This window comes from Balaenoptera borealis (genome assembly GCF_965194805.1).
Source record: "Balaenoptera borealis genome assembly, chromosome: 2".
Lineage (NCBI taxonomy): Eukaryota > Metazoa > Chordata > Mammalia > Artiodactyla > Balaenopteridae > Balaenoptera > Balaenoptera borealis.
Genome location: NC_138867.1, coordinates 177,569,345 through 177,596,103, shown reverse-complemented (window position 1 = coordinate 177,596,103; position 26,759 = coordinate 177,569,345). Strand labels below are relative to the sequence as shown.

General features: G+C 47.8%; 1 protein-coding gene across 12 annotated transcripts in view; it reads left to right on the top strand.

Moving 5' to 3' along the window:
• SMARCA4 (SWI/SNF related BAF chromatin remodeling complex subunit ATPase 4) overlaps positions 1-26,759 on the top strand; it is an 87,421-nt gene that overhangs the window by 22,997 nt on the left and 37,665 nt on the right. For all 12 annotated transcript variants that reach the window (XM_082380172.1, XM_082380168.1, XM_082380167.1 and 9 more), the window contains 10 exons: positions 272-445; positions 1,789-1,962; positions 3,173-3,340; positions 3,433-3,483; positions 8,609-8,739; positions 8,923-8,980; positions 16,745-16,866; positions 18,258-18,408; positions 19,886-20,049; positions 25,904-25,970. In XM_082380172.1, the coding sequence (XP_082236298.1) occupies positions 272-445; positions 1,789-1,962; positions 3,173-3,340; positions 3,433-3,483; positions 8,609-8,739; positions 8,923-8,980; positions 16,745-16,866; positions 18,258-18,408; positions 19,886-20,049; positions 25,904-25,970 (1,260 nt within the window). The remainder of the gene's footprint in view (positions 1-271; positions 446-1,788; positions 1,963-3,172; positions 3,341-3,432; positions 3,484-8,608; positions 8,740-8,922; positions 8,981-16,744; positions 16,867-18,257; positions 18,409-19,885; positions 20,050-25,903; positions 25,971-26,759) is intronic.

The following is a 26,759-nucleotide window of genomic DNA, read 5'->3' as shown; positions in this document are numbered from 1 at the left end:
AAGTTTGTTTGTGGTTGAGGGAGGGCAAAGCTGGAAACCTGAAGGCCTGAGCATAGGGCTCTCTGCTGGGTGTCCAGAAGCAGCTGTCTCCTACCCTGTGCGTGCCCCGCCCACGGGCACCCACCACGGGTTCTCCCCACGCACGCGTTCGTGCTCACGGGTGCTCCTGGGAGCGGCAGCCTGCTGCCTGGCTTGCGATACGGAGGTGCACGTGTTGCGTGGATGTTACCGAGTCGTGCCCGTCGCCAGTTTCTCCTCTTCCTTCCCGAAGCTGCGGCAGGAGGTGGTGGTGTGCATGAGGAGGGACACGGCCCTCGAGACGGCCCTCAACGCCAAGGCCTACAAGCGCAGTAAGCGGCAGTCCCTGCGCGAGGCCCGCATCACCGAGAAGCTGGAGAAGCAGCAGAAGATAGAGCAGGAGCGCAAGCGCCGGCAGAAGCACCAGGTGTGTCCCCGCGGCCGCAGGCTTGACCGTGTGCCTGAGTCGTCAGCTCTGCACTGTCGAGTCTTGGTTTTCCTCTCAGCACGATGTCTGAGTCTCTTTTCTGTTCATTATAAGAGTATCCTAGGCACTAAGAATACTTCAGTGGACAAAAACCAAACAGTACGGAAAGGTGGGTCATAATCAAGCGCACGTATAACACGTTGGGAGTGAATAGGGTGTAAGGAGACATGAAGCGGGGATAGGGAGTGATGGAGGAGCCCTTTACAGAGGACGGTCAGTCGGGGACGGTCTCCCTGAGGATGTGAGGTCTGAGCAGAGCCCCGAGGGAGGAGCTACACCGATGTGTGGACGAGGCTCTTTGCAGACAGAGGGGACTGTGCCCCAGTGTTCTGTGAAAAACAGTGACCCAGTATAGTCAGAGTGGGGTGAGCGAGGGGGAGGGTGGGAGGAGGTGAGAATGGGGAGGTGATGGGCAGAGCATGCAGGGCCCTCTGGGCCGGGAGGATGACTTGGGCTTGTGCTCTGAGTGAGGTGGGAGCCACGGAGGGTCCTCAGTCCATGATCTGACTGAGGCTGTTACAAGATCCGTCAAGGAGACCAAAATCTCTACTCAAGTAGGATTTGGGGTGATTCTGTTTGTTCATTCATTTATATTTTCTAAAGTTTGCCTCCAAACAGTGTCTGTTACTGGCATAGTTTAAAATAACAGAGAAGTCAATATTCAGTTTTAACTACTGTTAATATCTTGGTATATCATTCTGACCTTTTTTGTCTATATACATACAGTAATCAAAAGTTAAACAGCTGCCTTTAAAAATATATATATGCACATTGAGCTGTTTAAAGTATCATTGAAGCATGATCTTAACGTATGTGTTGTCCATCTCAGTGTGCCCAGCATTCAGTGATTTATGAAACTGTTTCCTTATTTGGGGACACGCAGCATACTCTCAGCTTTCCAGTGTTAAAAGTAATACTGGGATAGGCATTCTTGTCCTTGGGTTTTTGGGCCAATCTCTGCTATTTTCCTTAAAATAAATCCCTAGCAGTGAATGATTTGGTGGGAGGGCGGGTGCATCTTGCAGCGGGTGGCAGACACTGCCAGGTTGTCTCTGCCAAGGCATTTGCCCCGTCTGCTACGCATTGAGGTGGGGGGGGTCCCTTTTCACCACACAGTCCACGCAGAGAATGTTGGGCCTCATAGGCAGACAGTGTCTCGGTATCGTTTTGGTTGCGTCCCCTTGGTTTTCACCAAGCCCCCTTTAAAGTTTCGTCTCACTCGGGGTGACACCACGGCAACTCCTGTCCCATAGTCAGTCTACTCTTCTGTGTGCGTCCTGCAGGAATACCTCAACAGCATTCTTCAGCACGCCAAGGATTTCAAAGAATATCACAGGTCGGTCACAGGCAAAATCCAGAAACTCACGAAGGCGGTGGCCACATACCATGCCAACACTGAGCGGGAACAGAAGAAGGAGAATGAAAGAATCGAGAAGGAGAGAATGCGGAGGCTCATGGTACAGTTGGCCATCATGACCCGGGTCCCTTCACGCGGGTGCTGGGTGTCGCAGGCATGGGGGCAGATCAACCACCCAGGGTTATGCCGGGGCATTTTGGTGCTCAGAGTTAGAGGCAGGACAGAGAAAGAAGGGGCTTGGGTTTGGGAGTCTGAAAGACCTGACTCCAGACCTTTGCCCGGTCACTGACCATTGGCGACTGCATGACCTCAGCTGGTTAGCTGGCTGCTCTGTGCTCTCTGGAAGGTGGAGGTGGCACCCCTCCTGGTGGAGGAGCCGCCGACGGTGTGAGCCCGACCTCCCACCCCACCCGTCGCGTCTGACCATGTATTATTCGTGGAGGGTTCTCTGACCAGGCCGATATTGAAAGGCATTGCTGAGTGGACGGGGCCACGTTAGTACGAAGGAGAGTCCCTGCCCTGGTGGGGCTCGTGCTGGCCCTAGAGAGACAGATGCCCAAGCGAGACAGACAAGATAGTTTGGGGTGGTGAAAAGCGCACTGAGGAGAACAAAGCAGGGCCAGGGAGTGGGGATTGACTGGGTGTTACGGGCAGGGTGGGTGTGACCCACGAATGCGGAGATCAGGGGAAGCACCTCCCAGCAAAGAGGAGCTGAGGGCAAAGGCCTGAGGCGGGAAGAAGCCGTGTGTGAGGCTCAGCCAGCGGCCGCTGGAACAGCGTGGCGTGGGGCAGGGTGAGGTTGGAGTCCCGGAGGCAGCCATGCGGGGCCTTGCAGGCCACGGGGAGGGCTTTGGATTTAATTCTGGCCACGACGGGGAGCCGAGAGAGGCTGTAAGCTGGGATGCGGGTGGGGGGCGACATGATCCGATGTGTTCTCAGAAAGCCGGGGCAGGCAGTCTGTGGGAGAGCGGTGTCTCGGACAAGGTGGAGAGAAGGGTTGGGATTTGGGTGTGTTTGTGGACATAGGGGACAGAGCTTTTAAATGGCCCCTGGCAGGACCATGTCTGTCCAGCAGGTCCCCAAGGAGCCTGGCCCGGGGTGGGAACTGGGGAAGTTCTGAAGGGGAGTCAGTAGTTACGTGAAAGGTGTGAATATAGCGCAGCCCTGGGTGTGAGCTCAGCGCTCCCTACATGTGGGTCTGGCTGCTGGTTAACAGCAGCCCCGCGGGCTTCTTGAGTCTGGTTTGCCCGCCCTGGGTGCTGGTGGACGAGCGTGTCACGGGCACACGCCATAACCGCGCGCTTCTGCAGGCCGAGGACGAGGAAGGGTACCGCAAGCTCATCGACCAGAAGAAGGACAAGCGCCTGGCCTACCTCCTGCAGCAGACGGACGAGTACGTGGCTAACCTCACGGAGCTGGTGCGGCAGCACAAGGCCGCCCAGGTCGCCAAGGAGAAGAAGAAGAAGAAGAAAAAGAAGGTGCGCCCCTCGGTGGGACTGGCGTGGCTGTGTGTGCGTGTGTGTCTCGGCCTCCCCGGTCGGGGGGTGACTGTGTCTGTCTTTCCTAACAGAAGGCAGAAAACGCTGAAGGACAGACACCTGCAATCGGACCCGATGGCGAGGTGAGGAACCAGGGGTTTCTTCTGTGGAAATGCCAGCCCAGCCCCGGAGGTTAGGTCTATTTCATCCTTAAAAAAAATTTTTTTTTCCTTCGAAATTATAAAAGTATATGACAATGGTAAAAATCCACATAGGTCCCCTGCCACACTCCACCCTTCCTCACTCCCACTGCCCAGAGAGAACATTGTTTACTATTGGGTGCGTTTCCTTCCAGAGCTTTTTCTATGCACGTGCTGTTATTTGTTTCTCAGTTTTCACTTTAAAGTTTCAGGCTCACAGGAGAGGTGTAAGAACAGTGCAGAGAGTTCCTGCATACTCTTCACCCAGATTCCCACTTTTCACGTGTCATTAATTTTTCCTAAACCATTTGAGGGTCAGATGCACACGTGAGGGCTTTTTACCCCTCTGTGTGTTTCAATGTGTACATCCTAAAAGCAAGGCTGTTCTTTTCCACAACCGTACAATGACCAGAACCAGGAAATGAACATTGACGCAATACTGTGATCTAATTCACAGCTCTTGTTAAGGTTTCACAGTTGACCCTCCAGTGTCCTTCACAGCAACAGAAAACCCCGAAGTGACGCCGGGTCCTTCTCCGTGCGTCATATCAGGAGTGTGTGGCGTAGATTTCTTCCCCCACTGGAGATACTGCCCTTGAGCCTTTGGTGGCCGCCAAGCTGTCTCCAGCTGTAAAGATTAAGTACCTTGTGCGGAGATACTCAGACTATGTAAAGATAACGTGATTCCTCAAACTTTCATCGGCTGTTTCAGCATCTGTTGTCTTTGCCTGTATCAGTTTTTGCCATAATGGTTACAAAATGGTGATGTTTTTTCCCCCGTCTTTTCTTCTGCATTTATTAGTTGACTTTCTGCAGGAAGGAAAAGCCTTCCCTTCTTTTTTATTTGGCTTGTTCATAGTTTGGCAACCCTTGGTACTGACTCATGGATTCTTATTTAGTTTAATGGATTTACTTAGTTTAATCCTGCACTGTTACTATGTACTTTGATGCTCAAATTGTTCCATTTTGGGCCAGTAGGAGCCCCTTCACATTGGCTCCTGCCTGCTTTTGATGTGTCCCCGTCGTTCTTTGAGGGGTTTCTGACTTCCTTGCATGTGAAAATGGCCCAGGCTCATCTTCTGCTTTCTCTGGCCGAGTCCTGGACTCGGTCATTTCTCCAAGGAGCCCTGATTCCTTTAATCAGAGAAGAATATTTGGAAACCATCATCTAGATGTGTTCGTTGCTCCTGAGTTGTCATTGCTTCTGGGCCCTCTCAGTGGACAGATCTAGGAAACAGATGTGTGTATGCACACACATCTGCTTTGCTAGTTATATATATTAAAAATACTGAGGTCACACTGATACTTCCAATTCTAATCCAGTACCACGGGGTTCATTCTCTCCTTTTCCCTGTCCACGTTATAATAGCCCAAAACCTGACACCCGTCTGCCACGAGATAGGCCCTCATTTCCTCAGTCCTAGACCGTGCAGGAAGTACATTCAGAATAGCTAACATGTACCCCTCTGCAAAAGAAACCTCCTAGCTAGGGGCTTCCCTGGTGGCGCAGTGGTTAAGAATCCGCCTGCCAGTGCAGGGGACACGGGTTCGAGCCGTGGTCCGGGAAGATCCCACATGCTGCAGAGCAACTAAGCCCGTGCACCACAACTACTGAGCCTGCGCTCTAGAGCCCTCGAGCCACAACTGCTGAGGCTACATGCCACAACTACGGAAGCCCACGCACCTAGAGCCCATGCTCCGCAACAAGAGAAGCCACTACAGTGAGAAGCCTGCACACTGCAACGAAGAGTAGCCCCTGCTCCCCGCAACTAGAGAAGGCATGCATGCAGCAATGAAGACCCAACGCAGCCAAAAATAAATCAATAAAATAAATAAATTTATAAAAAAATAAAAGGGAAGAAACCTCCTAGCTAGAGGTCAGTGTTGGTCTGAAGTTGAAAGTACATGCTCCAGATACTGCATTCAGAAGATTAGTTCTCCCCTTGTGCCCCCGTTAGTGAGGCTCCCCCCAACCCTTGTTGGTTTTATTTATTTACTCCTCATTTCTTTATTTAGTGTGTGAAATACTAGCCCGGTTCCAAAAGTCAGAACCATGCAGTGAGGCCCACTCAGGGGTTGCTGTCCCCACACACGCGTCTTTGCCACAACACTCCTGTCCGCCTCCTCTCGGTTAACACACTAGTGTGAAAGAAGACTGCACAGTGAGGTGTAAATGCAAGGTGTGGCCTTTACCACCTCCTCCAGCCCCTCCTCAGTCCCCCTTCCCAGAGAGAAACCTGAGTAACCTTCGGTGTGTTTGCTCTGGGACCTTTTCCGTACCTGTGCCTCCAGGTGGTTTTCTTTTTCCCGCCTGGTATCTTAGTCTTTCCAACTTAGCTCACGTACACTTACCTGACTCTTTCTAATGCCACCGTATTAGAGAGGTGGCTAGTGCTTGCTTCTCTGAATTATAAATGTAATACTTCTAGGAAAAAAATGGTAATGATAACATGAAATGTAAATGTAATGATAACATGAAAAGTAGAAGCCCCCATGGTGCCTGTTCTCTCACAAGCATGCATGTTGATCCCTAGTTGATGTCTCTCTCTTTATCTTTCCAGAAACCTTTATGCTTATATTCTCTTTGTTTTGTTTTGGGACCATTTGGGTCAGTCTACACATAGCAAGACTTTTCCTTCTTAGCAGGTATCTTGGACCACTTTCCATATCAAGCCGTTAGTTCTTTCATTTTATTGTATTGATGTACTAGGATCTCTTTCATTGTTCAGATTGATAGCTATCTAAGTTGCTTCCCATCTGTAGCTGTTAGATCCTGCACTGAGCAGCTCTGATGGACCACCCTATATCCCCTCCCCTATGGGTGGCTATTTCCATTGTTTCCTTTCTTTCTATCCCACACATTGTTGTAATGAGCCCCCTTGTACATTACCTTTTGATGCTCTCTTAGCTGGGCTGCCATAACAAAACACCATAGCCTGTGTGGCTTTTTTTTTTTTTTTTTTTTTTGACCACATGGCACACGGGATCTTAATTCCCCGACCGGCGATTGAACCCGCACCCCCTGCAGTGGAAGTGCAGAGTCTTAACCACTGGACCTCCAGGGAAGTCCCTTTTGTTTTTTTTTTGTTATTGTTTTTGTTTTTTTTTTCGGTAGCCTGCGTGGCTTAAACGGCAGAAATATACGTTCTTATAGTTCTGGAGGCTGGAAATCGGAGATCAAGGAGCAGCAAGGTTGGTTCCTGGTGAGGACTCTCTTCCCGGCTTGTAGACTGCTGCCTTCTGGCTGTGTCCTCACATGGGGGGAGAGAGAGCAAGCTCTGGTGTTTCTTCTTATAGGGGCACTAATGCCATCCTGAGGGCCCCACCCATATGACCTAATTTAACCCTAATTACCCCCCAAGGGCCCCATCTCCAAATACAGTGACACTGGAGAGCTGGGGCTTGAGCATATGAATTTTGGAGGGGACACAGTCCAGTCTGTAGCAGATGGCACGCTTTTTCCTCTTGACCTGATTCCCAGAAATGAATGACTATAGTGATTAACTCAAATAATATTCTTATTTCACATGATTTTATTTGAAACGTTGTTGAATTTTTTTTTTTTAATTTTTATCTATTTATTTATTTATGGCTGTGTTGGGTCTTCGTTTCTGTGCGAGGGCTTTCTCTAGTTGCGACAGGCGGGGGCCACTCTTCATCGCGGTGCGTGGGCCTCTCACTGTCGCGGCCTCTCTTGTTGCGGAGCACAGGCTCCAGACGCGCAGGCTCAGCAATTGTGGCTCACGGGCCTAGTTGCTCCGCGGCATGTGGGATCTTCCCAGACCAGGGCTCGAACCCGTATCCCCTGCATTGGCAGGCAGATTCTCAACCCCTGTGCCACCAGGGAAACCCACTGTTGAATTTTTTAAGAGAAATGTGGGCTGGCATTTTACTACAGTGCAAAGCCTTCACACGGCCATTTGTGGCTTTCAAGGGGGAGGTCACATCACAGGAAAGCGTGACTCGGGGAATTCTGCTGGGGAATCACTGCAGCTGCTCATCCTGTTCAGTAACAGGAGCCATCACTTGATGATGGCTGCTGATTGTCCTTGTTCTCACCCAGTGGTTCACAGCCTTGGCTGAACATCAGAATCAGCTGGGGAGCTTTTGAAACCCAGAGAGGCCCAAGCCTCACCCCAGAGCAGTTCTGTCAGGATTCTGGGGGTGGGGAGGTCCCGGCATCAGCACCGTAACCGCTCTCAGGAAGGACTCAGGGGTGCAAGTCACCGATTGAGGCAGCCTGCAGAGCTCATTCGTGGGGCGGGGGTTGCTGTTCCCCTCCGTGGTGGGCCACTTTAAGGGTGAGATTTTAACCTGCATGGAGACTAATCTCTGCTGTGGGTCAGTGTTGATGCAGGGAGGCGTGGGAGGTATAAGTTCCTGGTAGATGCAAACAAAGGTTTCCATCCTCATCCTCGTCCTCAAGGTTTTCACCAGGAAATGTGAAGGAACTGATGAAGGGGTAAACTTCATCCCAAGTTGATATCTCAGGAAATTGAGGAATTCCATATTTGTTGCTACAAGGAAGTTTTATTTTTCAAATATTCTAGTTAGCTGTTTAACAGAAAAGAATGAGGACCCTTGTTGCAGTCTACAGTACAATATAAATTGAATAACTCAAGGGCCAGAAGAATGGGAATAGCGTAGTCACTTGGGTAAAAAAGGAAGGAGTACGTAAGTCCGTGTTCCTTATGTGTGGAATTGATCTGGGAGAACACAGGAGAAAATGATACTGGTGGCGCCTGTGAAGAGAAACCGTCGGGCAGGGGGATAGGGAGGGAGAGTCCACACTCTATAATCTTGAATTTGAACTATATGTTACCTATTTGAAAATTAAAACGTGGATATCAGTTACTTCCAAGAAGCAACTGTCATCAGTGGGTTATATATATATTTTTACTGAATTGTTAATATGCAGTTAACCCATCTCCACAACCACTGGTCACATTGGTGTGCCGTTTTCTGGGCGTGGAGTTGGGAGGGCACTTCCCCAGTTGGCCATGGTTAGCGTGGCGCCCAAGGTATAGACTGTACGGAACCTCAAGTCACACGTGTGACTCTTTTTCAGCCTCTGGATGAGACCAGCCAAATGAGCGACCTTCCGGTGAAAGTGATCCACGTGGAGAGTGGGAAGATCCTCACGGGCACAGACGCACCCAAAGCAGGCCAGCTGGAGGCCTGGCTGGAAATGAACCCGGGGTGAGTGGGGCTTCGTGTTCCGGAGGCAGCCAGGATCCTGAGTCAACGGTCGGCCTCATTCCAGGGGAGCTGGCAGCTGGGGGTGATCCTGCTTACATTTGGAAACAGGCCAATTTGCTAAGGAAAGTGAATCATGCTGGTTCTGGGGAGATTTATATTAAAATGCTGGGGTTTTGTTTTTAGGTATGAAGTAGCTCCAAGATCTGATAGTGAAGAGAGTGGCTCAGAAGAAGAGGAGGAGGTAAGAGTTCATTTCCTGGCTGTCGAGGCCCACAGTGCGGTGTGGTGTGACCTCTACCCACAGGAGGCACAGTGATCCTCTCCCGCTCCAGCCAGGCATCGAATCGGGCAGGAGATAGGCACACGGGCAGGGGGCAAGGCTGAAAGTTGGTGCTTTAGAGCTGCACTGTCCAGTACCGTAGCCTCTAGCCACACGTGACTGTTTCCACTTTCACTTAATTAAGTAAAATGTAAATGTCCTCACTCATGTGTCCTCAGTTGTACGGGCCACATTTCAGGCGCCCAAACAGCTCTCCCTTCCAAAAAATATTGGTATGAAGTAGTGAGCATGAAATCATATACATGTTGGCCCCTTGTAATCTGTTCTTTGGCAGTGTTACAGATGGTTGCATTTATTGTGTATGTTCTCTAAATCATTTAATTATGCCACGTTATGGTGATTTTTGGATGTTTGCTGGTTGACAAAGCTCTGATGAGAGCCTTGTTCCTCTGTCTGTCCTGGGTGGCCTCCTCGGGAAGGGTGACTCAGAGGGAGCCCGGGGCTGCAGTGTCCGAAAGCAGGGCTCGTTTTCCACAGTTAGCATCCAGAAGGGTGCTGTCCTGCACTCCCCCTTCAGCTGGGGTAAGAGTGTCTTACAAGGCTTTTAAAAAGCTTTTGCCACCTCCATAAGATTTTAAAAAGGGAATTTTAATGGGCAGATGTTTGCTTATGAAGGTTGAACATTTTTTCAGGTGTTACTATTTAGATTTCTTCTGTGAATGGTTTGCTTCATTTGCCCATTTCTAATCAGTTGTGTTTTTTAACTGGATTTTTAAGTGTTCTTTATGTATTTACCCCAGCCTGAAATCAGCTAGGTGTTTACCTATATCTTTCTCGTGGTTTTTCCTCTTAGCTCTTCAGGTCATTTGGAATTTATTTTGTGTAGGGCTTGAGATGGAGCCCTTTTTTCCCCTCCCCAGTAGTAGCGTTAAGCCAGTTGGTATACTGTTAGTCCATCCCTTCCCCACTGATCTGTGATATTTTAAGAAACTAATATTAAAGACACACTGGTGTCTTTTTAGGGTCACATGTTCAGTTTCTTTTTTCTTTTATAATTTATTTTTCTGGGTTTTATTTAATTTATTTTTTTTAATTGAGGTATAGTTGATGTACTGTTCAGGTTCTTTTAAAGTTCTAATAATTCTTAGACCAGTAACATTTTGTTGTAATTTTTTAAACAGCTTTATGGAGATATAATTTACATATGTAAAATGCACCCACAGTAAGAGTACAATTCAGTGATTTTTTTAGTGAATTTATAGAGTTGTGCAATCATTACTCTACACCAGCTTTAGAATGTTTCTGTCACCCCAAATGACATCTCACCCATTTACAGTTTGTTCTCGCTACCTCCTCCAGCCCCAGGAAACCACTGGTCTGCTCTGTCTCTATAGATTTGCCATTTCCGGAATTTCACATAAGTGGAATTATACAACATGTAGTATCTTGTGTCTGGCTTATTTTACGTGGCATGTTTTTGATTTTCATCCATGTTGTCTGTACATCAAAAGTTTGTTTTACATTGCTAATTATTAGAGAAATGCAAATCAGAACTACAATGAGGTACCACCTCACACCGGTCAGAATGGCCGTCATTAAAAAGTCTACAAATAACAAATGCTGGAGAGGGTGTGGAGAGAAGGGAACCCTCCCATGCTGCTGGTGGATGTAAACTGGTACAGCCACTGTGGAGAATAATATGGAGTTTCCTCAAAAAACTAAAAACAGAGTTGCCATATGATCCAGCAATCCCACTCCTGGGCATTTATCTGGACAAAACTATAATTCAAAAAGATACGTGCACCCCTATGTTCATAACAGCACTATTTGGCAGCAAGGTCCTACACTTAGGGAACTATATTTAATATCCTGTAATAAACCATAATGGAAAAGCAAAAAAAAGAAGATATCCTATGCTTTAAAGCTGTAGATTTAACCCTTATATGCATATTTCCAAACCTATCAAACTCAACTTATCAAAATTTATGATTAGATATGTACATTTTACTCTAAGTAATTTCTATCTCAATTAAAAAATATTTTAAAAATAAATGTGGAGAAACCATTAATAAAAGTTAAGGTCTTAAAAAAAAAGTTTGTTTTATTCCTGAGTCATGTTCCATTGTATAGATATACCACACTTTGTTTATCCATACACCAATTGGTGGGCATTTGTGTTTTTTTCCATTTTCTGCTATTATGAATAACATTGCTGTGAACGTTCACATACATGTCCTTGTGTGGACATACGTTTTCATTTCTCTTGGGTAGATACTTAGGAGTGGCATTGCTGGGTCATATCGTAAGTTTATGTTTAACTTTTTAAGGAATTGACAAACTGTTGCCTGAAGTAGTTGTACCTTTTCACAGGTTCCAGTTTCTCCATATCCTTGTCAATGCTTGGCGTTATCGGTTCTTTACATTATAGCCATCCTTGTGGGTGTGTAGTGGTATCTTGTGGTTTTACTTTGCATTTTCCTAGTAAATAATGATGTTGAGCATCTTTTCGAATGTTTATGCACCATTCAAATATCTTCTTTGGTGAAAATCTGTTGAAATCTTTTGCCCATTTTTAATTCGGTTGTTTGTTACCTCATCACTGAGTCGTAAGAATTCTTTATATATTCTTGATACGTGTCCCTGATCAGATATATAGCTTGCAAACATCTTCTCCCAGTCTGTTTGCCTTTCTTTTCCCTCAGTGATGTCTTTTGAAATGCAAAAATGTTTCATTTTGATGAAATCCGTTTATCGATGTTGTATTTTATGAATTGTGCCTTTGGTGTTGTATCTAAGAACTGTTTGAAGTCACGAAGGTTTTTCTCTTATGTTTTCTTCTAGAAGTTTTATATTTAAGCTCTCACATTTAGGGTCATAATTGAGTTGATTTCTGTGTATGGTTTGAGGTACAGGTCTAAGGTTTTTTGTTTTTTTTTTTTTTGTGCTATGGATAGCCTTCTTACCCAGCACCAGTTGATGAACAGACTCTTCTTTCTCCCATGAATAGTCTTGGTACCTTTGTGGGAAATCAGTTGACCATAAAATTAAGGGTTTGTTTCTGATGCTCAGTGTTTTCCGGTTGATTAGTATGTCTGTGTTTGTGCCACTACCACACTGTCTTGTATTACAAGTTTTGAAATCAGGTAGCGTTAGTCCTCCAGCTTGTTTGCTCCATTGGCTATTCTAGGTACTTTGCATTCCCATGTACACTTCAGGATCAGCTCATCAGTTACTACAAAAAGCCTTGCTGGGATTTTTATTGAGATTGTGTTGAATATACAGATCAGTTTTGGGAGAATTGCGTCCTAACAATATTTAGTTTTTCAGTCCATGAACATGAGATGTCTCTCTGTTTATTTTGATCATCTTTAATTTCTCTTAGCAATGATTTGTAGTTTTCAGAGTATAGTTTTTGCTTTTTTTGTTGTTAAATTTATTCTTAAATATTTTATTCCTTTTATGCTACTATGAATAGGATTGTTTTCTTGATTTTATTTTTTGATGTGTTATTGCTATTACATGGAAATACAATTTTATATGTATATTTTTTAAATGTTAATCTTGTGTTCTGCGTACTTGCTGAACTCATACTGGTAATTCCAATAGGGTTTTTTGTTTGTTTGTTTGTTTGATTCCTTAGGATTTTCACATGCAGGATAATGTCATTCATAAATAACCATAATTCTTCAATACTTCTTCCTTTCCCCTCTGTGTGCCTTTAATTTCCTTCTCTTGCCTTATTGCACTGGCTAGATCCTCCAGTACAATGTTGAATAGAAGTGTCTAGAGCGGATATTCTTAGCTTGTTTTTGATCTTAAGGGTTATGCATGTGTGAGCTAGATTTTTTTTTTTTTTTTAAAGGGATAAGTACATTTTTTATTTATTTATTTATTATTTATTTTTGGCTGTGTTGGGTCTTCATTTCTGTGCGAGGGCTTTCTCTAGTTGGGGCAAGCGGGGGCCACTCTTCATCGCGGTGCGCGGGCCTCTCACTATCGCGGCCTCTCTTGTTGCGGAGCACAGGCTCCAGACGCGCAGGCTCAGTAATTGTGGCTCACGGGCCCAGTTGCTCCGCGGCATGTGGGATCTTCCCAGACCAGGGCTCGAACCCGTGTCCCCTGCATTGGCAGGCAGATTCTCAACCACTGCGCCACCAGGGAAGCCCTGTGAGCTAGATTTTATCTCATACTTTTTCTATTAAGTTGATCATTTGATTTTTTTTTTTAATTTATTAATTTTTATTTTTGGCTGCATTGGGTCTTCATTGCTGCGTGCGGGCTTTCTCTAGTTGCGGTGAGTGGGGGCTACTCTTCGTTGCGGTGCACGGGCTTCTCATCACGGTGGCTTCTCTTGTTGCAGAGCACGGGCTCTAGGGGTGTGGGCTTCAGTAGTTGTGGCACGTGGCCTCAGTAGTTGTGGCTCAAGGGCTTAGTTGCTCCCCGGCATGTGGGATCTTCCCGGACCAGGGCTTGAACCCATGTTCCCTGCATTGGCAGGTGGATTCTTAACCACTGCGCCACCAGGGAAGTACAAATTTTTACTGTATTTTTAAAGTTATTTTCTTTGTAGTTGCTCCAAGGATTACGATATGCATGTTAATTTATCATCATATGCTTCATAATACTAACTACCTTCTGGTAAAATATGGAAATTTTGTTCCAGCTTAGCTCCATTTGTTCTTCTTCCTTTGTGCTGTTATTGTCACATATGTTATGTCTATATATGTTATAAACCCAACAATACAGTCTTCTAATTAATACCTGATATAATCTTATGACTTAGTCTAAAGAAGGTGGAGAAGAAGAAATAAGGGAAAATATATTTATAGAGTCTTTTATATTGATACATGCATTTACCATTTCTGATGTTTTTTATTTTTCCTTATGGATTCAATTTACTATCACCTATCATTTCCTTTCAGCTTGAAAGACTTCTTTTTTTTTTTATACCATTTTTTAAAATCAAAGTATAATTTACAATGTTGTGCTAGTTTCAGGTGTACAGCAAAGTGATTCAGTTATATGTGTGTGTGTGTGTGTGTGTGTGTGTGTGTGTGTATTCTTTTTCAGATTCTTTTCCATTACAAGTTATTGCAAGATATTGAATATATTGAAAGATTTCTTTTACCATTTATTATAAGGCATGTCTGCTAGCAACAAATTCTCTCAGCCTTTGTTTTTCTGGGAATGTATTTCTTTAGCTTTCATTTTCAAAGATAGCTTAGCTGGACATAGAATTCTTTGTTGACAGTCTTTTTCCTTTTGAATATGTCATTCCACTACTTTCTGGTCTCTTGTTTCAGATGAAAGGTTAGCTACTAATTATATAGATGCTCGTTTGTACTTGATGATTCATTTTCTCTTTCTTGCTTTCAAGATTTTCTGTTTGTCTTCGGCTTTTAGCAGTTTGTGAACTCTCTCTTTGTGTTTATTCTCGTTAGTGTTTGTTCAGATTCTTGGCTTGGTAGAGTCATGTTTTTCATCAAATTTGGGAAGTTTATCATTTCTGTCTTCTATTGAGACTCTGTATTTGTTGATTCATTCTACTTAAAGATGGTTTCCATTATTTCTTTGAACATATTTACAATAGCTTTGAACATATATGTAGTAATAGCTGCTTGTAAGATTGTCTTCTAAGTCCAACATCTGGGAACAGAGACAGTCTCAACCGACTGTCTTTTCCCCTGAGTTCGTATCACATTCTCCTCCTTTTTGTTTGTCTTGTAATGAATGTTTAGTGGAAGGCTGTTTTAGCCACTCTGGATTCTGACTTCCACCCCTGTGCGTTCTTTTTGGTGTTTTTGTTTGTTTAGTAAATTATCTAGGCTGAATCTGTGGAATGTTTTCCCAGGGTGTGTGCTGCCTTTGGTGTCTCTGCTCAGTTTATTGTTTTTGGTTTTTTCTCATTTTTAGTTTTAATCCCGGCTCTCTAGGAATGGATTGTGTTTCTTCATAACTTAGTAGTCTTCCAGTGACTGGGGAGAGTTTGTACTCAAACACCTTGAGCCAGTAAGGCTTCTTTCTCCAGCCAGTGGATCAGTGTGTGTAGAAGAACACATTCCAAGTTTGGGCCATTTTCAAGCCCACCCTGGCTTTTACTTTCTGCTGGGCCCTCTCTCCCTTTCTCGTTTCCTCTGTGCATGTGCACAGCCCTCAGCCAGTAATATGCTTTCCCCACCCATGGCTGAGGTCCTCACCTCCACTGACAGTGCTGCTGGCCCGGGCATCGTCCACTGCTACAAAATGACTAAGTCCCCATCAGCCTCAGCTGCCAGGCCTCATGGCTTGCCCACCCTGGGAGAGCTTTCACATCAGAACTGGGAGCTGGGGGTAGGAGAGATGAAAGCACCCCCAAGTAAGAACTCTACAAACTCCCACTCTTCTTACCCAAGGCTCAGCAGTTTTTTCAGTGTTAATGCTTCTCAGACTCCTAGTGCTCTGAAATGGTTGCCTGTGCTACTTTTGTCCAGCTTTAAAGTCACTTTTTTTTTTTTTTTAAATATAAGTCAGACCTCAGGCAGGGCTGTCAAGCAGCCCCACCTTTCTCCCCACCTACTCCCCAGGAGAACCAGGGGGAATTTTTTTTTTTTAAATAAATTTATTTATTTATTTTTGGCTGCATTGGGTCTTCGTTGCTGCACGCGGGCTTTCTCTAGTTGCGGTGAGCAGGGGCTACTCTTTGTTGCAGAGCACAGGCTCTAGGTGCGCAGGCTTCAGTAGCTGAGGCGCGCGGGCTTAGTTGCTCCGTGGCATGTGGGATCTTCCCGGACCAGGGCTCGAACCTGTGTCCCCTGCACTGGCAGGCGGATTCTTAACCACTGTGCCACCAGGGAAGCTAAAGTCACCACCTAAAGTCACTTTTTGAAGGGAAAATTTGCTGACCCCTTTAAGTGGAATTAGCCAGGCTTCCCGTTCCTATTTTAATGCCCAGCATGGTAATATCAACTAGGATAAGTCTTACCGATTATGATTTTTTTGACCAAAATGTTTGAGCTGTCATTACCTGTTCATTATTCCAAATGATCTGTAAAATTATTTTGCATGCTCCAAAGGAAATCCCACTGGGTTTTGACTGGAATGATTTGACAGGTTAATTACAGATACTTTTCCTTTTTTTTTAGTTTTATAGCAGTTCCATTATACACACACATTTTGTGGGATTTATACCGCAATACAAGGATGGTTTAATATTGGGAAATGTATTTGTGTGTGTTTTTTCAATATGTCATACAAAATCCCCTTTATTATCTGCTCAGTAAATGTTGAAAAATCCTTTTAATGAAACACAACACTCATACTTAATATACAGATTTATAGAAAACCTCTTAGTAAACAATGGTGCCTGTTACCATCAGTCTTATTTGACATATTTTAGACATTTTGGCCATGTCAGTAAAGCTGAAAGTAAATCAAGAGCAATAAATATTGAAGGTTACCTATAAAATGTTTAATACCTAGGAAATCCAAGAGAAGGGAAAAGCTGTTTTAGTAGTATGCATTGTGTAAGGGGGGCTGGGTGCAACAGAAGTACAGAATACCCTGAGATGTCCTTAAAAAGAAGTGTCTGGACCCTGCCACGAAAACTAAAACTCATATACTGAGCAATTAAAAGAATATGCAAATAAAAAGCATGACGTGTTTTGGGATTGGTAGGAAGAGGGCACGTGGGTTGTAAAAACATCACTCTGGGGTGACCTGAGGGGACGCTGGCTTCTCTCTTGGTAGGAGGAGGAGGAGGAGCAGCCGCAGCCAGCACAGCCTCCCGCCCTGCCCGTGGAGGAGAAGAAGAAGATTCCGGATCCAGACAGCGACGACGTCTCCGAGGTGGACGCCCGGCACATCATTGAGTAAGGCATCCCTTCACCTGCTCCCGCTGCCTCCACCAGCTTCCTGCGAGGTGGCACCGGCAGAAGCCGTGAGAATCCCAGCTTCTCCCCGGACAGCACTGTCCAGCCGGCAGCCGTTGTGGGACCACAAACACCAGATTGATTTACTTCAGATGTCACTGATATCTGTAGGGGTTGAATGACGTTCCATCCATTCACGTGGCTCATCCTGTGTTTAAGAGACAGTCGGGTTTACCACAAAAGGCCGCCTCATGCTTGTGCTCCAGCCCCAGCCCTCCCCATCTCCTCCCTGGAAGAAACTGCTTCCAGCATCGTGTGTCCTCCACACGTATTTTGTGCATCAGTAAGCATGACGTGTATCTGTGTTTCTTTTCATTTGCCCAGGTGTATCTGGGGCACAGTGTTCTGCCCCTTGCTCCTATGTCTGTGCACACAGGGTGTCTCACTCCTCCACATCTGGCCGCGTGGCATCCCTGTCATGCTCTCACGTTGTGGCCTGAGTCTGGTGGTGGTCGTTTAGGTTATTTCTCATCCTTTGCCGTTGTAAGCACAGTTACAATTAACATACCAATTTCATTGTGCCTTACAGTACAGAGTTAATGGATACTCTTAAATAGAGCATTGAGAGTATTATGTATTACATATGCACTAGGTATGAAGGGAACCGCTAGAACAAACATACAGTCTTTGAAATCCATCAGAAATATATAGGAAAAAACCCTCTAAGCTAAGAAAACCCAGCTTACTGTGCAGGATTTGTGAGAAGATACAAAAACAAATACAGCATAAAACAATATGATAGTTGGATCACATATATCTGTCACATTAATAAAATGTAAATAGTTTAAAGTCACTTTTTAAAAGAATTCCAGGGAATTCCCTGGCAGTGGTTAGGACTCCATACTCTCACTGCCGGGAGCCTGGGTTTGATCCCTAGTTGGGGAACTAAGATCCCGCAAGCCTTGTGGCGCGGCCAAAAAAATAAAATAAAATAATAAAAAGAGGTATTTTTAATTAAAGAATTCTAGATTAGATTACAAAACAGCCAAAGTATAAATGATTCTGGTTTGTGCAAGACTGTTGAGTGTACGTTTTCCCTTTAGACTCTCGAACTCCCGGTAGAGAGGGTGGGCCATGTGACCAGCCTCTGGCTAAAAGCAACATTCCTTCTGTGGTGTGACAGTGACTTGATTCCCATGGCACCCAGAAGTCTAGTCTTGGGCCCACCTGGATTAGTGTTTGCTGCCTTGCCTGTCCTCAGACTGTGCGGCCGCTCTTCGGCTTATCTTCTGGCTCAGGCCATAAAGCTGCTCTGCGGAGGTTTGTGTCAGAAGCACATTGTCACAAGTAGGAATGTGTGTCTTCACACGGCCCTTTGATCTTGCTCCCAGGAACGCCAAGCAAGATGTTGATGACGAGTACGGCGTGTCGCAGGCTCTCGCTCGTGGCCTGCAGTCCTATTACGCCGTGGCCCACGCTGTCACCGAGAGGGTGGATAAGCAGTCGGCGCTCATGGTCAACGGCGTCCTCAAGCAGTACCAGGTAGGTTGGAGGGGGCCACGTCCACATAGCGGTCTCGGCAGAGGGGTTCCCAGGTCGTGGGTGGCTGCTGAAGGCAGGCAGACCTGAGTTCACAGTCCACTCTTGGTCTTTGGGCAACTAGCTCTTCCCCTCTGAGCCTCGGTCTCCCCATCTGTAAAGCAGCAGCATGGTCTGACCAAGAGGAAATGAAATGTTGCAATAAATCAGTATCTGCTGGGTGCTTCTTATGTGCCAAGCAGAATAGGAGCACTTTATAGGCTGTTAGCATCTGAATTCCCTCAGCCACTCTGAAGTAGGTGCTGTGGTCCTCCCAATTTCATGGGGGTGGTGGTTGGAGGGACAACTGAGGAACAGAGAGGTACAGCGATTCCTCAAAATCACACAGTCTGGGAATGGCTGAGCCAGAATGGGACCCGGGTGTGGGCCCATGGGTGCTCAGTACATATTTCGTGGAGCTCTGTGCAGCATGAGGCAGCAAGGCAGGAGAGGTTAGCAGCCCTAGACTCGGTCCTTCCTTCTGGGAAATGGGGCAGCAGCCCCTCCTGCCAGCCTCTGAGGGTGAAGTGATGACGCCTCTGGAGCGTTAGGGTTAGGGTTAGGGTTATATATAGAGAGTGAAGTGATGACGCCTCTGAAGCTCTTTGTCAGGGTCTGGCCTGGAACAACCAAGAAATGGAGCTGCTCGTAGTAAAAATCTTTTTCTTGTGGCCCCATATCCCAGGCTCATCTGTAAGCTCCCAAGAGGCAGCTGGTATATCCCCAACCAAAGGACACATGTCCCTGATAACTCAGTTTGGTTGTAACACCTGATCCCCAACTTCCCTTAAAAGAAATCTCAGAAACTCCGTGCTGATATCAAGTGCCAAAGGTGAATCCTGTGGCCAGTGGAACTTTCCAGAGACCAGTGTAATGAGAGAAATCAGAACATGGGCAAGACGTAACTTGCTTAATCTGTTATGAAAATTTCCAGATTTTCTCTGAAGACAATATTCTCTCTAATTGACTGTGTTTCAGAAAGCTTCACAAGCTTTGGAATCCTTTCAGTTAATCTTGAAATGCTGTTGAGGCAGTTGTTAGTCATGTGGTGAACTCATCACCAAGTTCCCCTGAAGCCCCAACGCTCTCCTGAATCCAGTGTCACACGGCTGAGGGCAGGTTGGTCCCGGTGTGCTGTGTGGCTTGGTGTCAGGCAGTGACAGACGGACACTGTAACAGTTAGAAGCTTAGCTGTTTAAATGTGCGCCCAGAAAGGACATTTCATATACATCTCTCATTAGCACAGCAACCCTGTGATTTCAGAGACAGGATTGCTGAGGATGAGGCTGAGTGGGAAAGGAGTGGGCTGACTCAGAGCAAAATACCAAGTGAAGATGGCCGCAGGAGGTCCCTGGCTGGGGCAGAACTTGTGAGTCTCCGAAGCGCGGGGAACACCCCCGAACCCAACCTGGGCTTCAGTCCTGGCCGCTTCTCCTTGCAGATCAAAGGCTTAGAGTGGCTGGTGTCCCTGTACAACAACAACCTGAATGGCATCCTGGCTGATGAGATGGGCCTGGGGAAGACCATCCAGACCATCGCTCTCATCACGTACCTCATGGAGCACAAGCGGATCAACGGGCCCTTCCTCATCATAGTGCCTCTCTCGTGAGTGTGCCCACCCCAGGGGCCGCGAGTGCCCGGTGGGAAGGCCCCGCCACCCGAGGTCACCAGCAGCCCGGCCTGTGCTCAGACGCCTGTGTGTTAGTTTGCTTGGGCCGCCCTCACGAAAGACCACAGCCTGGGTGGCTTAAACAATAGGCACTATTTCCCGGGAGGCCACAAGTCTGAGAACAAGGTGTCAGCAGGGCTGGTTTCTCCCTAGGCCTCTCTCCTGGCCTTGTGGATGGCCGTCTTCTCCCTGTGTCTTCACATTGCCTTCCTTCTATGTGTGTCTGTGCCCTAATTTCCTCTTCTTATGATGAAGTCATACCAGTCATGGATTAGGGCTCACCCCAATGACCGTATTTTGACTTCATTACCTCTTTAAAGATTCTATTTCCAAATATAGTCACGTTCTGGGGTGCTGGGCACAAAGATGTCAACATACAAATTTTGGGGGGACACAACTCAGCCCATAGCCACCTGCCTCTGGTGTTAAGGCTCAGGATAGAAGAAGGGCAGGTGATGGAGTGCCCGTCCATGATCACTGTTGGGGCAGCTCTCACAGGATGTCCTTGGTGTCCTCTTCTGGCCCCACAATGAGCAAATTCCACACAAGCTTGTCACAGGAGTCAGATAACTGCCCACTAGAAGTGTGGAGTGGAGCCATTTGTGCAGACACTGTGTCCACTTACTGCTGGGGCACCAAGCCCTGTCGATCGTGTCCCAGCCTGGTTCAGGCACCACAGACGCTCAGGTGGCATCTGGATACCCAAACGGCGTCCAGAGGAGGCTCTCTCATTTACCACCTCTTGGTACCGTTGGTCTCTTCCTCCCAGCAGGCACCCTTCCAGGGGCCAGGATTCCTCAGGCCATCTGGGCATCCCTCTTCCCAGCTCTGCATGTGTCACAAAATGGTTCTCCTGTTCCCGGGTTTTTTCCAGAAGTCCCAGGACTGGCTGTCATTGACCCAGTTCAGGTCACATGTTAGGCAACAGTCCAGTCATGGGCCTGGGGGATGGTCTGCTCTGATGTGGCCAGGCCTCTGTGTGTACACTTGGCTTGGCCCTGAAGGGGAACCCCCTTTACCGTCGGCCCAGCGCTCAGGGGGAACCATGTCTGCCTCAAGTCAGCTGTCGAGGGGGAGGATGGGAAACCGAGTACTCATCCCTCAGCCCATGGGAACATGCCCTCCTACCTATAAGGTGGCCAGGCCTCCAGAGGCCACACACCCACGGCTGGGGGCCCCAGAACCCTCCCAGACTTCACCTCGAGAAGCTGATTTCCTCCTTCTGCCTTCTGTCCCTCATGGCGGTGTAAATCTGGCTGCCTTGGCAGGAACAGATCTTCATGGAGAGGGAACTGTTTCCACGGTGCGGCAGAAGGTCCCAGGCCGTGGTCAGACCCAGCTGCTTCTCTGCTTCCCGCTGCCCTTGCCTGTGCGCCGACTCCCTGCCCTCCACTCACTCAAGTCCCCTCCCTCCTGTCCAGCCTCCCAGGCGCGACTCCATCTCCACTGGGATAGCTCTGTCCAGCGTGCTGCTCTGCAGCCTGGGTTTGTCACTTTTAAATTGTCGTTTTGAAACGATTTCAGACTCACAAACAACTGCAGAGGTAGTGTAAAGAGTTCCTCTATACCTTTCACCCGGCCTCCCGCATCTCACATAACCTTAGGACAGTTTCAACACCAGGATAGTAACAGTGATTTAACAAATCATTGTTAACTGGTAGCGAATCTAGAGACTCTGTTCAGATGTTGTAGACTTCCCCACTAAAGGCCTTTTTCTGGTCCAGGATCCCACTTTGCCTTTTGTTGCCGTGTGTCTGTCATGTCGTGTCTGTGACAGTTCCTGAGTCCGTCTTTGTCCTTCATGATCTTGACACTTGAATCCTGGCCAGGCATTTGGTAGACCGTCCCTCAGATTGGGTTTGTGTGATGTGTCTTCTTTCTGGGATTCTGGCGAGAAACTCCGGGGTGGGTGCTGTGCCCTTCTTGGGGCCTCACATCAGGAGGCACGAGCCCAGGGGATCCGTGACAGGAGAGCATCACTTCGGTCTTTCCTTACGTGGTGCCTGCGGGCTTCCCCACATAAACCTAAGAGTTTTCCTTTGTAATTTATAAGTAACTTGTCAGAAGGCACTTAGAAGCTATATGAATATCCCATTTCTCATCATACTTTCGCCTGTAATTTCAGCATCCGTCAGGGGAGTCTCACCTGAAATGATGATCCCTCTGGAAAGTGCCGAGTAGTGGTTTTCTCTTTCCGTCATTCCTTCTACAGGTCTTGGAATTCCACTACAAGGCAGAGCTGTCTCTTCTCCCTTATTTAATTGTTTAATGGTGTAATTCTTCATAGAAGAGTTGGCTCGTGGACACTATTGTTATTTACTTAGCTTAAATTGTCCCAGATTTGGCCCAGGGAGACGCTTCAGATCGGTCCCTGTGTCCTTTCAGCACGTCTCTGTCATTGCATTGTGGTTGTTGTTTACTTTAGTATCAGATTTACAGAAAAGTGGAAAAGGTCGTACTCAGCTCCCATATACTCTCCCCAGGTTCCCCCTGTGGTTGATAACATCTTACGTGACCGTGTTACATTCGTCACAAGTGAGGAATCAGCACTGGAACATTACTAGTAATTAAACACATTACTATTAAGTAAACTTTATGTGGATTTCACTAGTTTTGCCCTAATTTCCGTTATCAATTCCAGGATCCCATGTGACATACATACATACATACATTTATTTATTCATTCATTCATTCATTCATTCATCCAGGATCCCATGTGACATACATACATACATACATTTATTTATTCATTCATTCATTCATACATACATACATACATACATACATACATACCGGGTCTTAGTTGCAGCAGGCGGGCTCCTTAATTGTGGCTCCAGGGCTCCTTAGTTGTGGCACGCAAGCTCCTTAGTCGTGGCATGCATGTGGGATCTAGTTCCCTGACCAGGGATCGAACCCGGGCCCCCTGCATTGGGAGCACGGAGTCTTATCCACTGCGCCACCAGGGAAGTCCCTCATATGACATTTAGCCTTTACATCTCCTCAATCTTTTCTGGTCTGTGACCATTCCTCAGACTTGGTGTAATTTTGGTGACCTTGATGGTTTTGAGGAGAACTGGTCAGGTGTTTTGTAGGATGTGCCTCAGCCTGGGTCTGTTTGGTGATTTTTTCATCCTTAAATGGGATGGTGGGTTTCGGGACGAAGACCAGAAGTGAAGCACGTGTCTTATCACCTCACAAGGGGGGGCAGTTACTGTCTACATGACTTTTCACTCTTGAGGTTGACCTTGATCACCTGGCTGAGGTAGTGTGTGTCAGGTGTCTCCACTGTGAAGTTACTCTTTTTCCCCCCTTCCATACTGTATTCTGGAAAAAAGTCACTAAGTTCAGCCCACACATAATAGGTGGGCAATTAAGAGCTACCTCCTTGAAGGTGAAATCACTACATAAATTTTTTGGAGTTTTCCTATGTGGAAGATTTCTCTCTTCTCCCGCAATTCTGAATGTATTCAATCATTTATATCAATATGGACTCCTGGATGTTTATTTTATACATAGGGTTAAACTCCAATACTAGTTTATTTGTTGCTCAAATCATTCCAGCCTTGGCCATCAGGAGCTCTCAGTTGGCTGCTCTGTTCCTTTGACATGCCCCCATCATTGTGGGGTTTTTGAGCACTTCTTTGCTTTTTGGCACCCAAAGACGCTCTAAGCTCAGCTGGTACATTTCCCTCCCAGGCCTAGAACCAGCCATTTCTCCAAGAAGCCCTGGTTTCCCTTATTAGAAAATGGTCTTAGAAACCAAGACCTGGGTGCTAGGTGTGCTCCTTGCTTCTGGGGCGTCATTGCTTCTAGGCCCTCTCAGTGTGCAGTGCTAGGAAGTATATGTACGTGTACTGACCCTAGTGCACACGTGCTGACATGATTTGCGTCTGGTCATCTGTGTCTCTGTTTTGTTAAGTGTGACCATACTGCTGTCTTTGACTCAGCCGGGACCACAGGGCCCATTCTAGCCTTTCTCCTTGCTCGTGTGTTCATTCCCAGTGTGCATGTACAGTGCTTTCAGAATACTTAGTCTGTGAGGAACAGCCTTACTAACTAGAGATCCAGTTCCTTTTGTCCTTAGACTTACAGTTTCCAGCCAAAACATCTTTTCCAAGGTCACTTAAGTTGACTGCTTTCCCCCATTCCCTTCAGTGAAGTTATCCCGTGCGTTGATCTTCAGCCCTTTTCACCCTTGTGCTCCCCAGACCGGGGCCCAGTCTGTTGAGTGTCATCTCCAGGAGCCACCTGTGCCCTGGGGGATGTTTTCAGACTGTGAGTGTCCCGCTGTCCCATCCACCTGCTGGGGCGTGCTGCTCTCTGCCATGAGTTTGCTTGTCCTGCCTCCCTCTTGACCCCTGACTCTGGCCTGTCTCCTTACTTCTGCTCTCGACTCTCCCTCAGCTCTTCTGCCGCTCTGCGGAGGCCCCTCCCCCACCCCAGGCTTTGGCCCTTGGCTTCTCTCTCTCTTAGTGCCCCGACCTTCCCCCATTGCTCCCTGCAATAGGAACCAGACCTCAGTGACTGAACCAGGGCGATCTTGCTGATCCTCAGTAAGGGGAAGCCCACAGCCAGGTGGCTTCAAGCTTCCAGGACCCAGGCTCCTGCAGTTTTCTGCTCAGTCATCCTTAGCATGTGACCCCTGCCCCTAGGCTTTTACCCTCATGGTTGCAAGACGGCTGCGCTGCCTCCATCATCTCCTCTGGGTTCCCAGAATGATGGGCGGGGCCCAGGGCAGCAGGAGCATATGGCAGCTGAGTCTCCACCCTCCTTCAAGACCTTTCCCTGACTTTCAGCCCAGCGACTTAGGCTTCCATCTCATTGGCTCAGACTGTGCCCACCTGGTTGGCCCTGGCTGGCCCTGGCTGGCCCTGGCTCCTGGGGGAGCTCCTCGGTGGAGGTTCTTGCAGGGAGGAGCCGGGCGAGCCACGAGCAGTCTCTTTCACTTGCCTTTTGCATCCTGTCTTTACAAACCCCCTGGTCTAGACTGTCTGAGTGAGTTCTCTCCCCCACCGAAGACTCTGTGTCCCAGTATTTCCCCGAGAGCCCACCCGCTCTGAACTTGGCTTTACTGTCGCTGTCACCCTCTCCTGAGGTTCTCTCTTGGAGTCGGGGGTGACTTGTCCCTCCTCACCCGCCCCCACGTCTGCTCACTGCCCATCTCTGTCTGTCCCCCCTCTTCCTGGCCTCGAGCCCTCCTGCGCTCCCCCTCCTGCTCTCCCCCTCCTGCAGTCCTCTGCCCGGGCCTGGCTTGGTCTCGCCTGCCTCCCATCCTCATTCTGTCTCTTACCGGGCAGGAACCTTCAGTGGCTGCCAGTTTCATTTTGACGCGGCACCGCGACTCGGTGGTGTCTCCTATAGCCCCGGCCTCCGTGGCATGACTCCCGCACCCCACCCCCAGCGTCCTGAGCCTGAAATGAGGCACCGTGAATCTGCGTTTTTCTGGGAAGCAGGTCTGCAGCGTGTGGTGTGTTCTCACAGGGGCCTGTGGCCACACAGCGGTGACAGAGAACTGCTCTCCAGGGTCCAGCTCCTGGTCCTGGCCCTCTCCGGCCGCCTTGCTCCAGCCCAGGCCGACCTGGTGGAGGCTGACCCTATACCCACCACCACGCCTTTGTGTGTCCCTGTGTCTCCCACCTGGGGCACCATCCCCTCCTTCCCTCAGATGGTCCATTACTTGGCCAGCTCTGAGGGTCACAGACACATCAGCTTCACTTCCTCGTGGACATCTTTTGGACAGCTGCTGGCAACAGAACTAGATCCTGACTCTCCCTTCCTTGTTTCCACCAGAACGCTGTCCAACTGGGCATACGAATTTGACAAGTGGGCCCCCTCGGTGGTGAAGGTGTCCTACAAGGTACGTCGCCCCCTGAGGAGGTGGGCATGGGCAGGGTGGGAGAATAGGGGATACGTGTGGGTGAAGAGGGGCATCAACTTGCATTAATGACAGGATGCATGTGTGCGTGTGCGCGTCTTCTTATGTTATACACATGGGATCCTGCCATTAACACAGGGTTTGGATCACTTTATTTCGAGGAGTGATGCTTCTTTTTTTACTGAAGTTATGGACTCAGTTTGTGGAATGTGGTGACATTAACGCATTCACCTGAAGATTTCGTTATTCTTGCCGAGCTTTGGTTAAAACCCATTCACGTGGGATGACTTAACGAGTGTCCACCGTGGGCTGCTGTGTGACGGGGCACGCCAGGACACGTTGGCCCCGTACAGGCCTGCTCTGAGTGCCGCCCCTAGATCAGTTCGCCTGTGAAGTGGGGACTAAACGTGCCTCTTGTCCTCGTGGGGAGAGAGGCAGAGAGGGCCTCACACTGCCACTCAGTGGCAGAGCCCCGTTGGGCCCTTGGCTGCAGGTCTGCCGGGTCCAGGCTCGCCACCCTGTGCTGAGCGGCTCTCAGCCCCACGATGGGGAAAATCGGGTCCCGGCAGAGGGGACAGCGTGTGTGGGGAGAACTTGGTGCGTTTGAGGAGCTGAAAGTCATTCGGCTGGCAAGAGCTTATGGGAACGAGTGCAGCTCTGTCTGGAACGTGAGCTTGGAACAGGAGGGACGGGGCAGATTTGCTAACCGGGGAGAGGCTGGAGCTGCCCTTTGAGAGTGATCACGGCGGTCTGCGCCTGTGTGGGAGGCCT